The sequence below is a fragment of the Antechinus flavipes genome, chromosome 2, assembly GCF_016432865.1.
Source record: "Antechinus flavipes isolate AdamAnt ecotype Samford, QLD, Australia chromosome 2, AdamAnt_v2, whole genome shotgun sequence".
NCBI lineage: Eukaryota > Metazoa > Chordata > Mammalia > Dasyuromorphia > Dasyuridae > Antechinus > Antechinus flavipes.
In genome coordinates, this window is record NC_067399.1 from 474,652,413 (window position 1) to 474,673,735 (window position 21,323).

Below are 21,323 nucleotides of genomic sequence, written 5' to 3' on the forward strand. Positions count from 1 at the left end.
GAGTTTCCCTCAGTGTTACAGAGAAAAGTGGGGGTGGGGGCGTTGAAGGGATCATCTAACCACTGGTCACAGGTCAACCAAACCAGTATCTTAGACACCCAACCAATAAGGCACCAGGAAGGGTGAGAAATCTAGGGCTCAGTTCTATGTTCTATTCTACTGCCATCTGTTCCCCATTGTCTGATGCATCCAATGCAGAGCTTATCCAGGCCCCAGATTGGTATTTCTTCCTTCCAGATTATGCTTTTCTGGAGCCCGTGAAGGTCACCTTCCCAGCCTGCTGGCCATGATTCATGTCCAACACTGCACCCCCATCCCTGCACTTCTCGTCTGTGTAAGTCTAGCTATCCCTGATTGTCCCTGACCCCTGCTCAAGGAGATTCCAGGGCTCACCTGGGCCTTGCTGACTTCCTATATGCCCTTAATCACAAAGCCAGAGCCAGGAGAATCTCAGGAGTGATGAAAATCAACTTGCTTGAATCACCTGAATAATTAGCCTCACTTTACTTTGCTAATATACATCTGGCTGTGATACATAGATTGGCTGAAGTAGGCAAAGTTCCTGTGAAAGGGCCATTTTTCAGTGTTTTTTTTTTCCTTTGGGTTGATCCCAACCTTTCAGAGGCAGAGAAAATATTCTCCCATGAGTTTCCCTCAACAGGTTGCACTGATTACCCAACAAAGTCACCAGTCCAAATGGCCTCCATTGCAAAGCTGATCTGGGAGGAGTGTCTGGAGCAATATTTTTAACTTAAAAGCCATGTATGAGCACAGAGTCACACAGAGACACACACTCACACATGCTTACAGCCTCCTAGGCTTGGTTTGGGCTCATCATATGAGATCAGGCATTGGTGGAAGAGATAACCCTGACTAAGGGACAACTGTAGCAGTTTGGAATGACTCTGAGGGTTCCTTGACTTTCCTTAAAAGTACACATGCAAAGTAAAGGTTGAAGGAACAAGATAGTTAAATCAAATTTTGGAAATAAACAAAAGCAAAAAATTGTATCTCACTCAGCTTCCCATAAAATGCATATGTAAGACTGGATAAAAGAATGAGTTCTTTGCATCCTAGATTTACTCCCACTGATTAGATGAGGGAGTGAGAAAGAAGATTCCCAGAAAACAGTTTCCTGAAATGCTACAGAGCCAAATCTAACAAGCACATTAAATCTCTACTCCACTTTCCTTCCTTCTCCCACTTCATTTTCCCAAGAGCATCCTGGCATAAACTATTTCTTGCCCCTATGCTTTTTTTGCTGTCCTTTTATGCTGTCCTGAGCAGTCTCCATTATTCTCTTGTGATTCTCAAAGCAATCCTGTGAGCTGTGAGCCAGATAGAGAATGTTCTCCTGCTTCCTACCTCTCCCAGCTCCACACAGACATCTAGCCACAATAAAGAGAGAGGACCATGCCTTCCTTAGTCATCCTGAGAGGAATTTTGAGAAATTATGCGGATTATCAACTTCTCCCCTCCTTTCCCTGCCCCTCCTTCTTTGTATCTTCTCCTTCCCTGATGAAAATCAGGGTCAGCTTATACTCTCAAACCCCTTAGGCCATATCTAGTCCTCCCTCCAATACAACCCAGGGTCTTCCTCTAAGAGCTCCCACCCGTAAGATCTGTATCTTCCTCAAACATCTCTGTCTCATCTTTACACTGGCCAGGAGGATCTGAGGGAGAATCTAACCTTATAATAGTCCCAAGGTGCATTAAGCCTCTTTTTCCTTGGGTCCAGCTTAGCAAGAATGAATCTAAGGCTTAAGTGTCAGTGCCTTCACTTTGAGTCCTAAATGGGTCCACGCATCCACATGTATATGAGAGCACTGAAGGCAGCCCAAGCTCTTCGTCACTAGACATTCAGATACAATAACAGCTGATCCCCCTTCTCTTCCAGTGTGGAGCCACGGCAGTGATCATGCTAGTGGGAGACACATATACACTGATTAATTATGTGTCTTTCATCAACTACCTCAGCTATGGAGTGACCATTATCGGCTTGATTGTACTTCGATGGAAGAGACCCAAGCTCTTCAGACCCATTAAGGTGAGCATCATTCAGCCTCACGCAGGAACTCAGTCTGACAGACAGAAGTGTCCCCAGGGTCCTTAGGCAGCCGAGAGACCAAAACAACAGTAATAATAACTCGAACTTATATAGCACCTTAAGATTTGCATTGTTATTTCCCGTGGTAGCCAAGCGGCACATTGTAGAGAGGGCTGGAAATGGAATCAGAAAGACCTGTGTTCAAATACGAGTTTGGATAACTCACCAGCTGTGTGATCTCGGGCAAAGAATTTTTTAAAATGATCTCAGCGTCCTTATCTGTGAGATGATGATGATAACAATAGCAAGGTTATGAGGAGAAAATAAAGTATTTATATAGTGCTTTGCAAAGCTATATAAATATTAGCTATTATAATGATCACTATTAAGTTCTCACAATAATTTTATTAGATAGGCGCTGTTATCATCCCTATTTTACAGATGAGGAAACTGAGATAAAGGGAGCTAACTGGCTTGTTCAGGCTCACAGAGCTGCTAACACTTAGCAGACACTCTGCGGTATTATTTGAACTCCTCTGCCTTATTCCTCTTTCCGGCTCTCTTTATCCGCTGCGCCACCTAGTGGCCTCCTCACCGGCTGAGCAGGACCCAGCAGAACAATGCAATTTTCTCCCCAAGAGCATCCCAGAGTTTGTGCATCCAAAGGAACAGTGTCCCCTCAGGAGCGTCCCGTCGGGGACGGCGCTCACTGCAGCAACGCTGCTGCCGGCTCTCCAGTTCGGAAATACACACACACGAAAACCACAGTGCCCATCAAAGTCGTCTCTTTCATCCCCTGCTGCCGGCTAAGCCTTGTGCAGAGCTCCTGCGTGTCCTGCACGGGCTCAGCCCTCACAACTGTTGCCTCACTTGAGGTAACTGACTTGGCCAGGGTCCGCAGCTAGCAAGTGTTGGAGGTCCCGTGGCGCACCCTGCGGGTCCCCCAGCTGCCACAGACGAGGACCGGAGCATCTGTGAGTGCTCTCCTTGTCTCTCTCAGCATCCCGGGTACCACGCGGCTGAGTGTTCTCCTCCACATTGTCTCCCCCCCCCCCCCAGCCTCAGTACAGCACGAGCTCCTTGAAAGCAGCTCCGACTCGCATTTTCGCTTTGTATTTCCAGCACCGAGCCCAGGGCTTGGCACAGAGCCCTTAATAAATGCTTTTCATGCTTCACTCCAAAAATCAAGCCTCTGCCCTCACCGTGCTGGAAAGGGAAGATGGAAGCCGAAGGCATAGGGGCCTGAAGACCGGGCAGAGAGCAGGGCTGGTGTCTGGCTCAGGGCATGGTGCTCACTGGGTGCTGGCGGAGCCTGGGCCTGCTGGGAGAGCCGGCCCCCTCAGCCGCCACTCTCGCTCTCCCCGCAGGTGAACCTCCTCATCCCAGTCACCTACTTGATCTTTTGGGCATTTCTGCTGATCTTCAGCTTTTACTCAGAGCCTGTAGTCTGTGGCATCGGCCTCATCATCATCCTCACGGGCGTCCCGGTGTTCTTCCTGGGGGTGTCCTGGAGAAACAAACCAAAGTGTGTGCACAGGCTCTTAGGTGAGTGGGGGCCGTGGCTGGGGGCTGCCAGCAGGTCTGCAGCTAGAGCTGGAGGGGCCTCGGGCCTCCAGGCCAACTTTCTCCTTCACAAATGAGGGAACCGAGTCCCAGGGGTTTAAGTGACTTGCCCAATGTCACACAGGGAGTAAGCTGTCAGAATCAAGGTCTGAACCCAGGTTCTCCGACTCCAAAAGTGGCTCTCTTTCCACTGTACTGTGGAGCTATTTACTGCCCTGTAGGAGAAAGGAAAAAAACCAACACAGCTGACTAAGCTGGCTAAGAAACTCCACAGGAAACAAGAGTTCTTCAGGACTTGGAAAGTTTATCTTCAAAGTACATTTCTGGGCCCCTAAGCTCTCAGCTGTCCATTATACTGACTAGAGGACTGTGTCCAATCACACTCCCTTTCCCTAGTCAACCCAGAAAGAAGAGAGTGGAGAAAAAGAAGAAAAGAAAAGAGAAAGCTAGAGAGGAAAGAGGAAGGAAGAAAAGGGGGGAAGAAGGTAGGAAAGAAGATAAAGAGGAAGAAAGGAAAGGAAAAAGGAAGGGAGAAAAGAAAAGAAGGAAGAGGAGGGAGGGAAGTGGAGAGGAAAGAAAGAAGTGAGGAAGGAGAGAAGGGAAAAAGAAAAGGAAAAGGAGGGGAAGAAAGGAGGATAAGAAAGACAGGGATAAAGGAATAAAGGAAGGAAGGGAAGGAGGAAAAGAACAAAAAAGGAAAGAAAGTGGAGAGGAAAGAAGTGAGGGAAGAAAAAAGGGCAGAAGGAAGGAAAGAAGGAGAAAGTAAAGTCAAAAGGAGGGGAAGAAAGGAGGGAAGAAAAAAGGATAGGAATGAAGGAAGGAAAGGAGGAAGGCAAGAAGAAAGGAAGAAAAGGGGAAAGAAAAAAGGAAGAGAAGAAAGAAGGAAGGGAAAAGGGAGAAAAAGGAGGGAAATAAAAAAAAAGAGAAAGGCAGGATGAAGAGAAGAAAAAAGGGAGGAAAGGAAATGGAGGAAAAAAGGGCAAAAGAAAGAAAAGAAAATAGGGAGCAAAGTAGGCAAGAGTTGACCAGCTCTTAGTATAGATAATAGTATACAGAGGGAAAAGCTCTGGGCCAGGAGTCAGGACAACTGGATTCCAGTTCTGTCCCTGCCACTAACTTCCTATGTGACTTTCAGCAAGTCCCTTCCCTTCTCTGGGCCTTCTTTACCACATGTAAAGTGAGGGGGTTGAATGAGATGACCTTTAAGGTCCCTCCCAGCTCTGACAATCTGTGAATCTGTGACCTCAGAGACCAGCAGGTATGGGAATGGGGGTTGTGTTCCAAGGGACAGATATAAATAGCTTTGGGGTTGTGCTATTGGGTAGATGGAACTGAACAGGTTTCTTCTGGGAATCCAGAGGGCTGGGTCACTACTTTTCAGTCATCTGTAAACCATAAAGTGATTTGCACAGCAGGGCGCCCAGTCACAGCTCTTGGCTAATGGCTTCTGTCTGCCCTTAGAGTCCATTACGTGGTGGGGCCAGAAGTTGTGCTTCGTGGTATACCCTCAGAGTGATGCCCCTGAAGAGGAAAATGGTCCCTGTCCACACCCCATTCTCCCTGGAAGTGAAAAGACTTTGAAGACACAATGAGATGCTTATCAAGACTCAAGTAGATTTTTTTTTTGTTTACATGTTATGTTTTTGTTTTTGAAAAAGTTTTCTTGGGGAAAAAAAGATGTTTCTTAGACACTTTTCATAGCAAAGCCCCCCAAACAACCACCAGTCCCCACCCCAGATCAGGCCACCTTAGCTATGCAGGCAGCAGGAAAGTCTATAAATAAAACAAGGATCCAATTGGTTAATTCTGACACTTGGTTCAGTCCATAAGTAAGGTTGATTTAGAAGCATAAAACGGATAGAGGCCAGATGGCCCAACTCTAGTCCTGATGGGCCAGCCAGACTGGGAATGAAGGCCCTACATTTGTCTGAGAACTTCACACTTCAGAAAGGGGGGAAAGAAATAGAACTGCCATGTCACATATGCTGGATTTGTAATTCCATATAAGGAGTTCATGGTTCACGGTCCATGTCCTGCATGGCAATAGCTGAGGGCATATGATCAGTAAACAAGTTTGAGGAAGTTCCACTTTTATGCAAAAAAAATGAATATTTTAGTAGCTTGATCTTAAGAATGGAAGAATCACCAGTTACTTATACCGAAGAAGATCCTGTATTCTGATTATGAGGACCCTATTCTTTTCTCATATGCCTTTTCAAGAAAAATGGAATATCCTTGTCTTTCCCTTATTTTTGGCCCCTGTTCGCACTTGGCTTGGAACAAGAAACAAATGATGCCAGGAAAAGACAGCAGGAGGAAGAACTAGGAACAGGGATCACAATAGTCTAGCGCTGGAGGGAGGATTGGGATGATTCTCTTCCATTTCTCTTCTGTCATAGCTGGGACTGGGATTAACAAAAAAGCCTTCTCTGACAGAAGTAGCAAAAGCTTCTACTAGAAAAGAGTAGGGGGCTGCCCCATCCTTCTGTCCCTGACAATGGTTCCTCTATGAAAATGGGACCAAGAAAAGCTGGAACTGAGGCTGATTCATGCACTAAAAGGGAGGGACCAGGACCAGATGGAAGTCTTAGGAATGGACCAAATAGAATCAAGGTTTCGGGTTAGCACCATAGCTGTTCATCTGGATGACCACTAATCTGGAGGGGTCCTGCCCTCTGTACTTTGGGGCTGTTAGTCTTAGTTAGTGCAGGCAAAGTCACTGCAGCCCAGGGAAAGAACCCACCAGAATTTGGGGCTGCCTTCATGGCACCCTGATGATAATGATTTTTGCCACCCTAGAGCTAAGGGGCTTCCTCCACCTTGTCATGGCTCTGTAGGCAGGAGGGCAGCTTTAGTCCTAAGGCCTTGGGAGCCGTAGCAGTCGCTCGTCACCGGCTGTATCCAGACCCGAGGGTATGTGCAAACACTGCCCGGACCCCTGCATGCTGATGGGTCTCTCCTCCCACTGCGTGAGCTCTCTAACAGAGGAAAGAGGTGGTGAGGGCGGGGCTTCCGGGACCCAGCCGGCCCTGAGGAGGGCCCAGCAGCCAGCGGAACCACTGAGCTTGTCCCCCTCCCGGGCTTTCCTTCCCGGTAACGCATAACCTGAGCCCTCCCTGACCACACGTACCCGGGCTGGGGGTGCTGGGGAACAGAGAGGCCTGCTCGGCAACTGCCTCGTCAACTAAAGAGGGCTTGTTTACAGCAAATGAAAACTTCAGGCTCTGGGAACCTGACGGGGGAGGAAAGCGGAAGGGAATGGGATTAAGTGTCAAACAGCAAACTGGCTTCAGCGAGAACATGCGAGTGCTTGTGTAATCACAGGTGTGATGTTGTCTGAGGCCTGGGGACTGCCCAGACGAGACAGCTCAGGATTCTGCCTCCTCCAGGGCAGTGACAGTCGGGGACAAAAATACAGAAGCTGAGAGTGGCCATGGGAAACAGAGAGTCCTCCCCCTGAAGCCCCCATCCCCATCTTGGCTCCACAAACACTTTCACTCCCCGGGGCCAGCAGCACTGCCACCGGGGAAGTTCCCGGGAATTTGTCGGTGTGTCCGTCCGAATTTTGTGCCCCACATCACAGCCCTGGTCATTCCAGTCTGATTGGGTAGAGAAGCTCACTGAGACTCGTCTTGGCCGTGAGCCTAATCTTGCTTCTCTGCCTGCAGAGTTAAAGACTGTGGGGGAACACCTTGACAGTTAACCTTTCTTCCTCAAGCCGATTCCCCAAAGGAAATGTTCTTACCCCTCTTCTGAGGGGAGAGCGAGCCAAGCTCATACTTTATGCAATAACCTCACTCAGGCCATCCCGCTTCTTGGGGGTCCTCGCCTGGAACGGGGCCCGTCGTCCCTCCCCTAGTCTAACTCTTCCTAGAAACCATACATGTGAGGGAGGTTTTCAGAAAGCTTGCAGGGACACTAGCACTCGTCACCGTGCCCATCACCGTGCCCACGCTGGCAAAGGCCGCCCGGCACCTGCGTGCCCCAGAGAGCGCCGAGTTCTCCCAGGAAGCTCTGCCACTTAGCCTCGCCAGGGCAAGCCCCCATGACCCTTTCTGCGTGCCCACCCCAGGAACATCCCCTGACAAAAAAGAAAGAAAGGAAAAAACCATAACAAGGGTAAAAATCATCTTGTATTCCCTGATTGTAAAACATGGACAAGGAGGACTGGGAGAGCGGTGAAGGGCAGGAGTGTTCTCCCAGGCCGGGTGGTGTCAGCTGACATGCCCACCAGGGGCCCCATCCACCCGTGTCAGTCCTGTCGCCTCTCCCTGGGCATGGTCACTGAAGGAGGCCCAACGTGTCGGACGAGACGCTTCCTGCCCTCCGGGGCCCGTCAGCACACCAGGAGGGACTCGTCATCACTGGCATCAGAGAGCAGGGAGTGGGGTGAAGCCGGCCCGTGGATCCCCAGGGGCTCCTCCTGGCACGTCTGGGCCGGACACAGGGAGCTGCCCGCAGACACCGGCTCCCACTTCCTGAGGGACAGCCGGGCCGGGCCCTCGCCCCGCGGGGGAGGGCTGCTGCCCAGGGGGTCCCCCTGGGGCTGGAGCCTCTCGGCCACGCTTTCTGACAAGGGGTCTCTGAAGGCCTTCCTCGGCTCCGCCTGGCCAGTGGCCCTGAGCTCCTTGTTCAAGTGCCGGGGCTCTAGGCCGTGTGCTGCACAGGGGGGGGCTGCGGTGCCTGGGGCGGGGGGCCCCGCAGGTTCTGTTTCAGTTACCAGGGCACAGCTGGAAGCATCTGGCGGCCCCTCCCCCACAACCTGACCCACAGTCTCGGAGGGCACGGGGGGAGGCCCTGTGGAGGAGGCAGGGGGGCTGGAGGAGGCCCCCCCGGCCCGGCGAATGATCCCATCCCCCAGCACAGTCTGTGAGGCACGTGACGGAGTCAGCAGGGGGATCTGCCCTCGCGCCCGGGGGCGGTGGAACAGTCTGTTCCAGATGCGGCCCAGGCGGCGGCGGGAGGCGCTCCTGCGAGAAGTATGGCGCCGCATCTGGCGTCTCATGGCCGTCCTGATGTTCTGCAGCACTGATGCCTGCAACGCAAGCCACAGTTGTCAAAGGGCTGCTGGTCCTCTCCGCGCCCTCCCCCTCGGCCCGGAACCCCGGCGGCTCCCTCACAGACCCCAGAGCCCAGCCCGGGTGGCCCTGCAGACACAGCCGGTCCTGCCTCTGTCTGCCATCTCTCCTGGGTCTCGCCATCATTTGACTATGAGACCCAAAGCCAACATGACTCCGTGATATCACAGATTAGGGAGAGGGGCTGGCGAGGGACTAGCAGATGGGCTCCCTTTTTGCTCGGAGCTAACAGACGCATCTGCCCCCTTCATCTTTGTTAGAACCCAGCAGTCTTTAGATTGAGTGCCATCTCTACTAGGGCCATATAAACTGTCTTTATTTCATTTTTTTATTGAAAGCAATCTGAAATGTTTTTCTTTGGAAAATTTCATAAAACTTTAGACTCACCATCATCACCTCTGGCCCTGCGGCTCAGGGAAGGGACCGACCTTACCTGGGATGCATTGTAGACAGGGAAGTCCTCCACAGGGGGGATGAGGCCCTGGGCAATGAGTTGGCCATAGGATGGAGGGGCTTCTCGCCGAACAAATTCAGCTTCTAGTCGAGTCATTTGGGTCTCAAATGCCCTGGGATGAACAGAATCGTTGTTACAGGCACCTTTTCTTCTGTCTCAGACACGTGAGCAGGGCCCACCCCCCTCTCCGTCCTCTAACAGCATCCCAGATATCATTCATGTCGCCGCTCCCAGCCTAAACCTTCCAAGGGGAACAGGAAGGCCACAGGACCGAACACCCCAAGCCCAACTCCTGGGCAGTGGGCTCCGTCCTGTTTCTGGGTCCAGTCTCACTGAGAGCGACGCGGCGCCCATTAGCCACCATACTGAGCGGGTGGTTTGGTCCAGCAGTGACGTACGCTCACCTGCTCCTTCCTTCCCTCCCGTCCTCCCCATCTCACACACACACACACACACACACACACATACACACACACACCCCTCTTCCTACAGGACCTTCGGAAGTAACAACTAATGCCGACCAGCCAGACCAACCTCTAAATGACCGGAAAAAGAACGGAGGGAAAACCAGCGTGTGACGCGTTCACACACGGGATTTCCCCACAAGAAGCGCCTGAGGGCATAGGCTCTGATTCCAGGGCAGAGCCCCTGGCCCAGGGCTTCCGGGAGGGGCCGGGCCTCCCTCGGGGCGCACCTGTACTCCTGCGTGCGGAGGGAGTAGAGCTTGAAGGCGCAGCCGAGAGCGATGACGAGGAGCAGCCCGCAGACCAGGCTGCCGATGAGGGCGGCAGTGATGACCTTGCGGGGCACGGCCGCCAAGCAGTCCCGCTCGTCGCTGCCATCCTGGCAGTCCTCCTGGCCGTCGCAGCGCCACGTCTCAAAGACACACAGGTTGGTGCCACAGTGGAAGGTCCCCGGCTGGCAGGAGAAGCAGTTCTTCTCGTCAGAGCCGTCGGGGCAGTTCTTCTGGTTGTTGCAGCGGTCGGGGGGCGCGTAGCACAGCCCGCTGCCGCCCTCGCAGGGGTACTCGTCCTGCTGGCAGGCCGGGCAGCCCTCCTCATCCTTGCCGCCCGGACAGTGCCACCAGCCGTCGCAGCGCTGCATCTCGGAGAAGCAGCCCTCGTCGCTGCCGCACGGCTGCTCCCAGGGCAGGCAGTAGCCCTTGACCTGGTAGGTGGCGTTGAAGCCGTGGCCGACGCTGTGGGCCCGGGCGTGGTAAGTCACCGTCAGCTGGCCCTCCGAGGCCTCCACGCTGACCAGGCGGTGGTTGCTGCGGTAGGAGAGGGTCTGCAGCAGGCGGTCCGCGCGCTCCCCCAGGCCGTCGTAGACCTGCACGTAGTCGTCGTAGCCCAGCTGCAGCTCCAGCTGCAAGAGCACGCGCCGGGCATCCTGGGTGTCCACCAGCCACGTGCACTGCAGGTCATCGGAGCCGCGGTCGGCCCCAAAGAGGTCGGGAGAGGCGAACGACCCGTAGAAGTTTCCCAGTCGCCTGCCGCACGAGAGGTCGGGGCAGTAGGCTTCGTCTGAATTGTCGCCGCAGTCCTGAGTCCCGTCACAGCGCCGCTCGGTGGGCAGGCACCGCGTGGAGCGGGCGCCGCTGCAGGGGAATGTGCCAGGAGGGCACAGGCTGGGGGGGATCTCCGTGGGCAGGCTGGAGCAGTTCTTCTCGTCTGACCCGTCCCCACACTCGTCCATGGCGTTGCAGTGCCAGGGGCCCGGGAGGCATTTGCCATTGCCACAGAGAAATTCATCGGGCTGGCAAGCTGCCTGGCCCAGCTTTCCTGCAGGGGACCGGGCACAGCAGAAGGAAGGAAGGAAATGTCAGTCTGGGTTCTGCCATTTGCTAGCTGTGTTTACTTTGGATAAGTCATTTAGCTTCACTGTGCAAACTGGTGATATAGCTAGAGGGGATTTGGGGGGGCTGGGGGCCTGTCCCTAACCTGTGAGGGCCCAAGGAAAGGCAAGCTCAATTTCCCCATTAAAGACAGCCCTTTAGGATGGGCCTGGGGGAAAGGGAGGGGGACAGCCCAGGGAGAATGATTAGTGTCGGGATGGGGAGGCCTCGACCAATTCCTTTCCCCACCCATCCGTGCTTTTCCCTGGGGGGAAGCCCGCCACTACCTCTGATGTAGGACAGACGGAAGCCCTGGGCCTGGCCTGAGCTGGACGCATCCGAGTGGAAAAAGATCCAAACATGGTCTCGGGCTGAGATGAAGGCAGGGGGGATGGCCGAACCACAAATCCGGTAGTCTTCCCGGCGAGATGATGGACCCAGCATGAGCCAGTCTGTGGTGCACTGGTGGGATTCTTCCACATCAAAGTTTCTGAAACTAGGACAGGGCAGTGGAGAAACCATGGGGTCAGACACGGGGATTCACATCCCAGAAAAGGAGAGTAGGAATATTGGCTTAGAGATTCGGACTTGCACCTTGAGGGTTGGGAGAAGTCCACAGTGGAGCTAAAACTTGAGCCCAGAACTCAAATTTCCTTTTTACCTCTCTATTACAAGTCCCAATTCAAAAGCTATGCCCAAAGTCCCCCATCCACCAATAAGAGATCTAGTTTCCCCCAACTAAAATAACCTAGAGTTCTGGGAGCCAAAAGGATGCTGAAGAGAAAAAAAAAACAACAACAACAACAACAAAAAAAAAACAGTTTTCTTTCTCCCAGGGAGAGACAACACAGCATGTATTTGTGAATTTGTGTCTCCTACTTCTGAGTTCCAGAATCCAGAATTAAAAGAGGTCCTGTCACCATCTAATCCAACTTAAACCAGAATAGGAATACCTCTATGAGGTCCCCAAAATGACCTTATAATCTTTGCTTGAATATCTCTAATGAAGGGGAGCCCACTATTTCCCAGGTAGCCCATTCCATTTTGGGATAACTAAATGTAGAGAATTTTTTTTCTGACATCAAAACCAAACTTGCCTCTGTGTAGCTTCCACCCTTAGCTCTCAGTTCTGCCTTCTGGGGACTAAAAGGGATACCTCACATCCCTCTTCTAGATGACAGCCTTTCAAAAACTGACCATCTCTGTTATCCTTCTCTTGTTGGCTTCTAAGGTTCATTCCAACTACGGATCCTTTCTTAGAATCCTCTCTCCTTCCCCTTCAGACAAACTCAAACCTTTCCTATCTAATGGGGTTTCGAGGGCAGGGAGAGGGGAGAAGTGCAGCTTGTTAAATGTGTGACCCCACAAAGACAGACTCCTTTGAGATCCATCAGAACAAGGAAGGTTTATGTCCTTCAGAGTAGATAAGCAAGTGAAAAAATCTGGGTGATTTAGGGTTTCTTTATAAAATTTGAATAGAAAAATCCTTATTGTGGTGTTTTTGAGTGCAGTTGCCTACCCCCATAGGCTCAAAAGTTGTTCCTCTTTCTAGAGGTGTCATTTAGAGCCAAGGATTCAAGTTGTGATTTCTTTAAACACACACAAAACACATTAGCAAAACATGAGGCAGCTGGAGGCAGGTCAAAACTCCCTAGCAATCCCTAAACACCCAAGGGACCCAGAAAAGTGCCCACAGATTTCCCTCCCAGCCGATTGAGACACTGCACAGATTTCACCTCATCCCAGACACCCTGTGTTCCCCCAGTCAGTCGTCTTACTCCGGCCCATGCCATAATTATACTACAGCCCTGACCCACCCCTTGCATCAGACCCCTAGAGCAACACTGCGGCTGCCAACAGCTGGGAAGCACTGCCTCGCGCTCCCTTGGAGCCAGCAGAGAACACAGTCCAGACACTGTCCCACGTGGAGAAAGCTGGGCCAGCTGGCTGCCCTCTCACCTGGCAGGCAGGGGTATGGGAGGGATGCTAGACACCTATCCAGGGGCATGTGTGGGCTTCCATCTGTGTCTGCCGAGGGAAAAGCATAGTCTTTGCAATCAAGTCCCAGATCTTCTCCTCCTCCTTGTAAAAGCCTGTTCAGCCTCTATGGGGCTCCATCATATCCCCAAAATGAACCTTCTCCCCTCAAAGGTCCCTTCCAAGTCTAACCTTATGTTCCTATACACAGGCTATTAGGCAGACGTGACCAGCTTCTGTTCTGAGATGGCACCGGGGCAGAGCCCTGGGATCGGTGTCCAGAAGTCTGGCCTCAGACCCTAAAGAGCTGGACGGTGCTGGGTGAGTCTCCTAACATCTGTCTGCCCCGGTTTCCTCAAGTAGAAAACATGGGTCATATTAGCACCTACCCCCAGGGCTGTTGTGAAGGTCAGAAGAGATAGTAATATCTACAAAGTACTCAGCATGGTACTTGATGGGTAGTGAAGGCTTAACAAATGCCTACTCCCTTCCCCCTTCCCCAAAAAGGGGCCTAAGTGGTGACAGGATCAGCCGGAGTGTGAGAAAGGGGACCCACCTTCTGCAGGACCAACCATGTGATAACCAGATGAGGCTCCGGTCACTTGTGGGAATCAACCTGTCTTTTCCTATTTCTCAAGTCTACCCTAACCACAGAAAAAGCTTCCTTATTAAACCAGCCACAGCCATTGAATACAGACCATGCCTCCAGACCCCCACCTAGGAGACACCCGGCCCCTCTGGGACAACGTCATTCTCAGGGGCTGACATCAACACCGGTTGCTTGCTCTATGGGGGTCCTGCCCTGTGCCCTGGACACCAGACATTTCCATCCAGAAGTGACTCGTCGGGTGATTAGTCATCATCAGGAGGCATAATAAGCTCATTTATGTCCAATTCCAACTGTAAACGTTTAGTTCTGCCTTGCAACAGATATTTGGCATTTGCCGGGTTTTTCCCAGCGGCCAGTCCTGATGACCCCAAAGTGGGGAGACAGAAATCAGGGCTCACTGTCGGGACCACCATGGGACAGTGCCTAGTTTGAGTGTCCCAGTAACTCTAAGCCCTGGTAAGTAAGAGGTCAAGGTTCTCTCTTAGGGGACATCCCTGAAGTTGACTGATCCCTTACAGGCCTCAGAGTAATCAGATGGATTCCGAGGCCGACTGACTTCTCCATTATCTGCACCTCCTTTGCCCTGATCCATTTACCTGGTCTGCATCTTTAGCACTTTTCCCTCAGTTCCTTTATAAAGCAAAGACTTTTTCCCCATGAAGGGCATTGTTGCTTTTGCCAATATCCGAGCAAACAAAAACTCCAGTAGCCAGGACTTCAGCCACCCAATTACCTTCTCTTTAACTCATCCCATGCAAAAATTATTAAATGGGATGCCCTTTTCTCCTGCCCACGTCCTGGTTTATTGCAGCCATCCGTCAGATTTAAGAAATGCCAGAGCACAGGGGCTGCCGTCTGATGCTAGTGCACAAACCTGGGGCTGGAATGACCAGTTCCTGCACTTCAGTTCCAAAAGACGATTTTCAGCAGACAGATAAAGGTACACGCCAACTTCCCTTCCACGCCCACTCATGATAAAATCGACCTTTTTAAAATTGCATTGAAAAGCACTCTCCCAGCAGAGGTTTCCTTGGAATGGAGAGGCAGCTTATGTTTCCCGCCATAGGCAGCAGCTGAGCTGGCAGATGGTGCCGAGCAGAATGACTCACGGCCTCGCACACACCTGCCACCAGGAGGGTAGCTGTGTTTGTTGGCAGCCACGGGCACTGGTGGCACCTAAACTCAGCAGCCCAGGATGGACACAAATGCCGGCCACCCCTTCCTGCTCGAGAATTTCCATCTCTGGAAACGTCACCCAGCATGGAACAATCACCCACGTCCACCCCTGTGTGCCAACAGGCACAGAGTCCTCACGGGCGGGTCCCAATGGACCCTCCTTCCAGTCCCTTTGGGATGTTGCCCATTTTATAGATGGGGAAACTGAAGTCCATGCAGAATCCCCAGCTTGATGCTTCCCACTCCCCCAAAATGGGGCTAAGGACTTCATCATAAAGAAGGAATTCTCACTGAAAGAAGCTGGTCTTTTCCCATTCCTCACCAGTTCCTGAGTGAGGCTCAGAGTGTTCCTGCTGGCACCCCATGAGGCCCCTAATCCTCAGCTCTTCCCTTGTTCTCTATACCCCAAAAGGACACAAGAATGACATGACTCTATAAAGTCCTCCATGCTTTCCATGCATCTCTTTTTCCAAATGCGGGAGAGACCCAACAGCCCAGGAGTATGAGCCAGGAAAGAGCTGGGGATGCAGCCCGAACCGGGCTGCAAGAGCTAGACCTCTCTAGCTCTTGTTGGGGAGGGGGCAGGGAAACCCTGTCAGTTCTGCTCCCCCTCAGGACTTTGCAGAGCTTCAGCAGCTTAGAGAGTATCTCTCACCCAGCCTGAGAGCCTCACTCTTAGCAAAGACCTAAGAGTGGTAACTGCCCAATGGTTACCATTTGGAGTCCTTGGACAAGAATGTTTCCTGTCGGCTGTGTTAGACCCTCATTTCTAACAGCTCTAGGTGGAGACACACAGAGACACGTTGGGATGGAGTGGAGGAGGAGACACTGGATTTCAAGGTAAAAGACTTGGGTTCCAATCCTAACTCTTCTGCTCACTACCTGAATAACTCCTGTAAATCACTTTCTCCTCTGAATATCAAAATGACAGACTAAATGAGGAGGTTAAACTAGAGCATTTCTAAGATCTCTTCCAGCTTGACCTCTATTACCATGTGATTGTCCTTGCAAGCATAGAAATGTGAGAATATATAAACAGCCTTTAGGTTCTTCCAGGTTCTACACTTTCTGAGGTGGCTAAAACTAACCCAGGGAAAGGGTCTCTCTTCCCAAGACTCAGGAAGGAACAGAATTTCCTTGAGGGCACGGGCTTTATACCACTAATGCTTTGTATCACCAGTGCTTGGAACACAGTAAGCAGTTAATAAATGCTTGTTGATTGACTAAGCCCCCAGCCTCTTTTCTGCAGCCCTAGGGCCCATCCATACCTGATAGTGATCATGTCCCCATGGTCCCCTTGAATGTACCAGCTGCAGTTGGTTCCTGGGGGATAGTTGAGGGGCCAGGATGGACTGTAGATGACTCCACGCCGCTCTGTGTGCTGTTCCAGCTTCCCACTGCAGGCAGCTGATGGAGACAAAGAAGAAAAAGCCTCAGAGATGGAGCCAGGGATTCCCGGTTTGCTCTCACCAAATTCCAGATTCACACAAAATGGGCCATAGCTTCAAGCCAAGAGCAGGAAATTATGAGTGACACAGAAGGTTACTCCCCCCGCCCCCCATCCTACAAGGAACCAGGCACTGAAGCTCCCTGTAAGCAGGCAGGGGCACTTTCTGTCCCCTCCCCTGGCCAGATCCAGCCTGCTTTCTTTCTAACATAGACAACATTTGCTTTGCACATAATACAAGATGAGAGAATCAAGGGTCAACAGGGTCAGAATTCAGATTCAGGAAACAGAGGAGCCTTGACTGCTGTTACCAGCATTTGATTACTTCCCTTTCTTGCCTCTTCCTACCTCCTGCCATATACCTAATAGGAGATTTGACTTTGCCTTAGAAAAAGAAAGGCAAGCTACAGCTGACTGAAGAGACTCACAACATGAAACAGAAGCCAAAGACAACAAATGAATGGTAGATTAAACCGATCATAGTCATATGTTTATCAGATATACCAAAGAAAAGAGAAGACACCAGCTTTGTCCCCTTGAAAAGCTAATGATATAGTTGGGAATTATATGCAAGGGCTATAAATCTGCAATATAATAGCTACCATTCACATATATAATTAATAGCCAGCACTTAAAGGTTTGCAAAGCTCTTTAAAAGTATCTCATTTGATCCTCATGAAAACTTGAAATGACTTGCCTAGAGTCACACACTTAGCTAAAAAGCACCTGAGACTAGACTTGAACTCAGGTTTTCTTGACTCCAAAGCCAATGCTCTATCTACTGTACCACCTAGCCATCACTAAATGCAGCAATGCATTGAATACTATATACTGAACAAGAACGAGTCCATTTGAATCCTTCTTTCCAAACATCAAAGCTAATAAGGAACAGTAAGAAGACTTTGTCCCTGGCTGTACCATTACTTGCTAGCTGTGTAACTTTCTGCTGTTCCCTTAACCTATCTAAAACCTCACCTTCTTCAATCCTTTCCCATCCTGCAGTTGTTCTGACACTTTATTAAGATAATACTTATACAAGTACTTGGAGAAGTTCCAAGTACTACCCATATGTAATATATTAGTAGTGTTGGCTCTAACACTGACTTACCTTGAGAAAACCACTTCACCTTGTGACCGTTGATCAATAAGCATTTTTAAAGTACTTACTATATGTCATGCCCCGGAAAGGACCCTAGAAGTCATGTGGTCTAAGTCCCTCGTTATTCGGGGAGAAAACTAAGACCTAGGATCACATAGAAAGTAAGTTTCTGGAATTCAGTTCTCTTATATATAAAATTGGGACACCATAACATGTCCTATCTCAAGGGGGTATTGTTAGGCTCAAGTGGAATAGCTAGCATTTCTATTGTATTTTAAGGTATGCAAACTACTTTCCATATATTATCTCATTTGATCCTCTTTTGTTACTATTATTATGCCCATGTTACAGATAAGGAAGTTGATGGTGAGAGGTTAAATGGCTTGCTAGTAAAGGTCATGAAGCTAGTAAGTGACTAAGGAAAGACTAAGTTGAACTCTGATCTACCTGACTCCAAGTCCATCACTCTGTCCACTACACAGTCTACTTGCCTATAATAATGCATGTAAAAGTGCCTTAGAAAGCTAAAACTGTTGTACAAATATGAAAGATGATTATCATCAGAGCTTGAAAGTACCAGTTAATAGAAATTATATAGAAAGGATGTTTGGACACATTGTTTCTGCCATAGTAAAAACTCAAGAATGTATAGGAGGAAAAGATCTCTAGGAGGAACTATGCCCCAAAACAGAAAATGTTATTAATTCTTTCCTCCATCTGTAAAATGAGAGAAAAGGCTTAGCTAACCTCTAAGGTCATTTTTAGTTCTATGTGTATAATTCCTGAAAAAAAAATTCTCTAAAGTTAATTATAAAAGAAAGTAATCAGCATGTCATAATCAGGAGAGCCAAATAAAAGTTGTGAAGTTTCACATATTTTCTGATCTGGCCAGAATATTTTAGAACATCTACAGTGGCCAAGTTTCTCAACACTTGGAGAAAAATCAGATGCCTCAGATTACAATTTCCTTTGTAAACTCAGAACATGGTTTTAAGGAGTTGCAACCAAGCCCTAGAATTTTGATCCTCCACTTTAGTTCTGCAAAAGGCCATTTTAATTTTCAACCATCATAGAGACTGCAGATATGAGCTCATTTCCACTTTGGAGGTGTGGGAGGGGACAAAAAGGATAAGGGATAAGAAGAGAAGAACCTCCCCAGAGTAGAGAGAAAAAGAGGGAAGGAGAAAAGGAAGAAGAAGAAAAGAGGAAGAGAAAAAGGCAGAGTCAGAAACTGGGGGTGGGGAGCAAGAGAGGGAGACAGAGATAGAGAGTGGGAGAGAGGGAGGGAGGAAAAGAGACAGAAAGAGAGAGAAAGACAGACACAAAGAGACAGATCAGACAAAGAAAAAGACAGAGACAGAAAGTGACAAAGTCAGAGAGGCAAAGAGGGAGAGAGAAATAAAGAGTGGGAGAGGAAGGAGACAGAGAGGAAGGGAGAAGGAGAACAGAGAGAAGACTGGGACACACACAGACAAGCAGAAATAGAGACAGAAACAAAAATTAGAAGGGAGGGAGGGAGAGAGAAGGAAGAGAAAGAGGGAAGAGAGCATTCTGGAAATCTTAGAAATGAATGCCTCAGACTTCCTTGTCCCCAGACTTCTTCCTACTGAGAAAAAAAGCAGCCAAGCCCAGAAAAAAACAGGCCTTGGAATTAGCAACACTGTCTGTGCAGAACAATATGGAAAATATATCACTGGACATGGTGGATACAGGAAAACCAAAGTTCAAACCTCCTTATGGCTCTCACTAGCCTTTGGGCAAGGCTATTAATCTCTGAGTTCTATTCACCTTGCCTCAAAGGGTAAGAAAGGGATGTGGGACAGCAAGATGCTTCAGGATACAGGTGCCATTGATAAGAGGCCACCCACTCCCTCCACTTCTTCACAGCCAGGTCCCTTAAGCTAAGTGCTAAGACTTAGCAATGAGAAATGATTAGCTGCCACTCTGTTGAGACCATCATTGTGACCAAACTTCATTTAAGAAAGTCCCCTAGATATTCATTGTGTTTGGCCAAAACATAAACATATACGTATCATACCGTGTTTTTTTTAAAATAACTTTTTATTGACAGAACCCATGCCAGGGTAATTTTTTACAGCATTATCCCTTGCACTCACTACTGTTCTGATTTTTCCCCTCCCTCCCTCCACCCCCACCCCCAGAGGCAAGCAGTCCTATACATATCATACCATTTTTAATATGTTTCATTTACTTAACATGCACTAATTCTTCTGTCCAGAAAGCTGAGGTGCTGAATTGTCAGAAAGAGAGAGGTTGGGGAGGGGTAGGAAGCATCTCAGGGATCCTGTATCCTGGCATCTATCCTGCCAAACTCAGAGAAGGTGTTTGCTCTTTTCTGGCCTCAAGATCCCCATATACAACATGGGGCTATTGGTACTGAATAGCCTTGGAAGGAAGTTGAGAAAATGTGTAAAAGATGAGAGAGTCCTGCTAGTGAAGATGAAGAAAAGGCCAGATCTATGACAATAATCACCAGCTGGCCTGGTCAATGAGAGAGCCTTAAACCCGAGTCCTGGGATAATACCACTTCTCCCTTAGCAGTACCTTGAGTAGAAGGAGAAACGCATGTATATATGTGTGTCTCTCTGACAAGATCATAGATTTAGAGCTGGAAAAGACCTTTGAGATAATCTAGTCCATCTCTCTCATTTTACATATATGGAAACTGAGGCTTAGATTTAGTGAAAGGTCATACAGATTGTAAACAGTATAATCAGGTATCAAGCTCAGACCAAATAAGATCAAATCCAAATCCAATGAGTGAGGGAATGGAAAAACAATTACACTGACCCTACTCAAATCAGACATAAAATCCACAATTCTTTAAGTCATATAGGTCAGGGTACCATCTCAGCCCAGCATGTCCAGTAGGACAAAATTCAACACTCACACCACTGCTTTCCCCTATTTCCTGGACCAAGGAAACACCAAAGCAAAACAACACTTTTCTGCCTTTAAAAATACATAAATGCAAATACTATGATTATGAACTTTTGGCTGAAAAGATTTTCAAAAAAGGGGATCAATATTTGAGTCTTCAGCCTTCAGTTCTAAGCCTTAAGTGAGGCAACAGCATGCAAGTGAAAAAATCTAACACTTTCTCCAAAGAGTTTTGTCTCTACTTAGAGATTTTCCAGATATATAAAGTGAGGGACTTGCTCAAATGCCTCCAGAAATCTGGCCATCATTCACAGACTTCTGAGTAAAAAGAAGAGCGTATAAACCCACAAAAGATGTTCCAGTCCAGCAGACACAGGGCTATTCTTGCCTGCAAGTATGTTCATACTTTTCTGACTAAGAGCCCTATTTGTGCTTCAAAATTTCCCTGATGTTACTAAGTTCAATGCACCTCCATCTCAAGAATGCAGTGGTCTACAAACACTAGAGCTCCAGATGTTTCTCCAACATGTCATGTACTTCCTGGAGCAAGAATAAAGCAGAATATTTGCCTCTGCAGACATTGGCCAAGGGCCCTATCCTCAGACTCATTGATGGAGAGAGTCCAGGCCTTCTCCAAAAGGAGCCAAAGGTTTTGTCAAATGGAATATTAATATTTACAGGGGATAAGTCACTGTAAGAAGCTTCCTAAAATAATTTAGCAGAAAGATGTTTTCAAGAGGCAGTGCCCAAACAGCCCTCAAAAAGGCCACATGAAAATATTATGAAGAGATGACACAATAGTAAAATACAAAACATGGAGAAAGTACAAAACCATGGCCACTAAAATTGGAAAAGAGAAGGAGCCTCAAGGACAAGGGCTCTTACCCTAATCTGTAGACAGATTTCAGATAGTCCGTGAAGTTGGATGGAGGAAAAAATTTGTATGTTCATTTTCATTAACCTCTAACTGAAATTTAGCACTTCTTTCAATTATTTAAAAATGTTATTTGGAAAAGCAGTTCCTAGGCTTCACCAGACTACCAAAAAAGTTCATGACTCAAAAAGGTTATGTATTCCTAATCTAACATTAGGATGAGAAGGACTTGATGTACACTGTCCTTCATTTTCACAAGAGAC

The 21,323-nt window shown here is 49.0% G+C and overlaps 2 protein-coding genes across 4 annotated transcripts in view; one reads left to right on the forward strand and one right to left on the reverse strand.

Annotated features, from left to right (window-relative positions):
• Positions 1 to 5,414, forward strand: part of SLC7A10 (solute carrier family 7 member 10) — a 46,859-nt gene extending 41,445 nt beyond the window's left edge. Inside the window, exons 8-11 of the mRNA XM_051973762.1 lie at positions 238 to 334; positions 1,898 to 2,047; positions 3,415 to 3,592; positions 5,072 to 5,414. Coding sequence (XP_051829722.1) covers positions 238 to 334; positions 1,898 to 2,047; positions 3,415 to 3,592; positions 5,072 to 5,202 — 556 coding nt within the window. The 3' untranslated portion in view covers positions 5,203 to 5,414. The remainder of the gene's footprint in view (positions 1 to 237; positions 335 to 1,897; positions 2,048 to 3,414; positions 3,593 to 5,071) is intronic.
• A 2,311-nt stretch (positions 5,415 to 7,725) lies between these two features.
• LRP3 (LDL receptor related protein 3) overlaps positions 7,726 to 21,323 on the reverse strand; it is a 93,111-nt gene continuing 79,513 nt past the window's right edge. For all 3 annotated transcript variants that reach the window (XM_051979734.1, XM_051979733.1, XM_051979732.1), the window contains 5 exons: positions 16,008 to 16,146; positions 11,264 to 11,472; positions 9,837 to 10,923; positions 9,122 to 9,254; positions 7,726 to 8,645 (listed from right to left, as the gene is read on the reverse strand). In XM_051979734.1, coding sequence (XP_051835694.1) covers positions 7,947 to 8,645; positions 9,122 to 9,254; positions 9,837 to 10,923; positions 11,264 to 11,472; positions 16,008 to 16,146 — 2,267 coding nt within the window. In that variant the 3' untranslated portion in view covers positions 7,726 to 7,946. The remainder of the gene's footprint in view (positions 8,646 to 9,121; positions 9,255 to 9,836; positions 10,924 to 11,263; positions 11,473 to 16,007; positions 16,147 to 21,323) is intronic.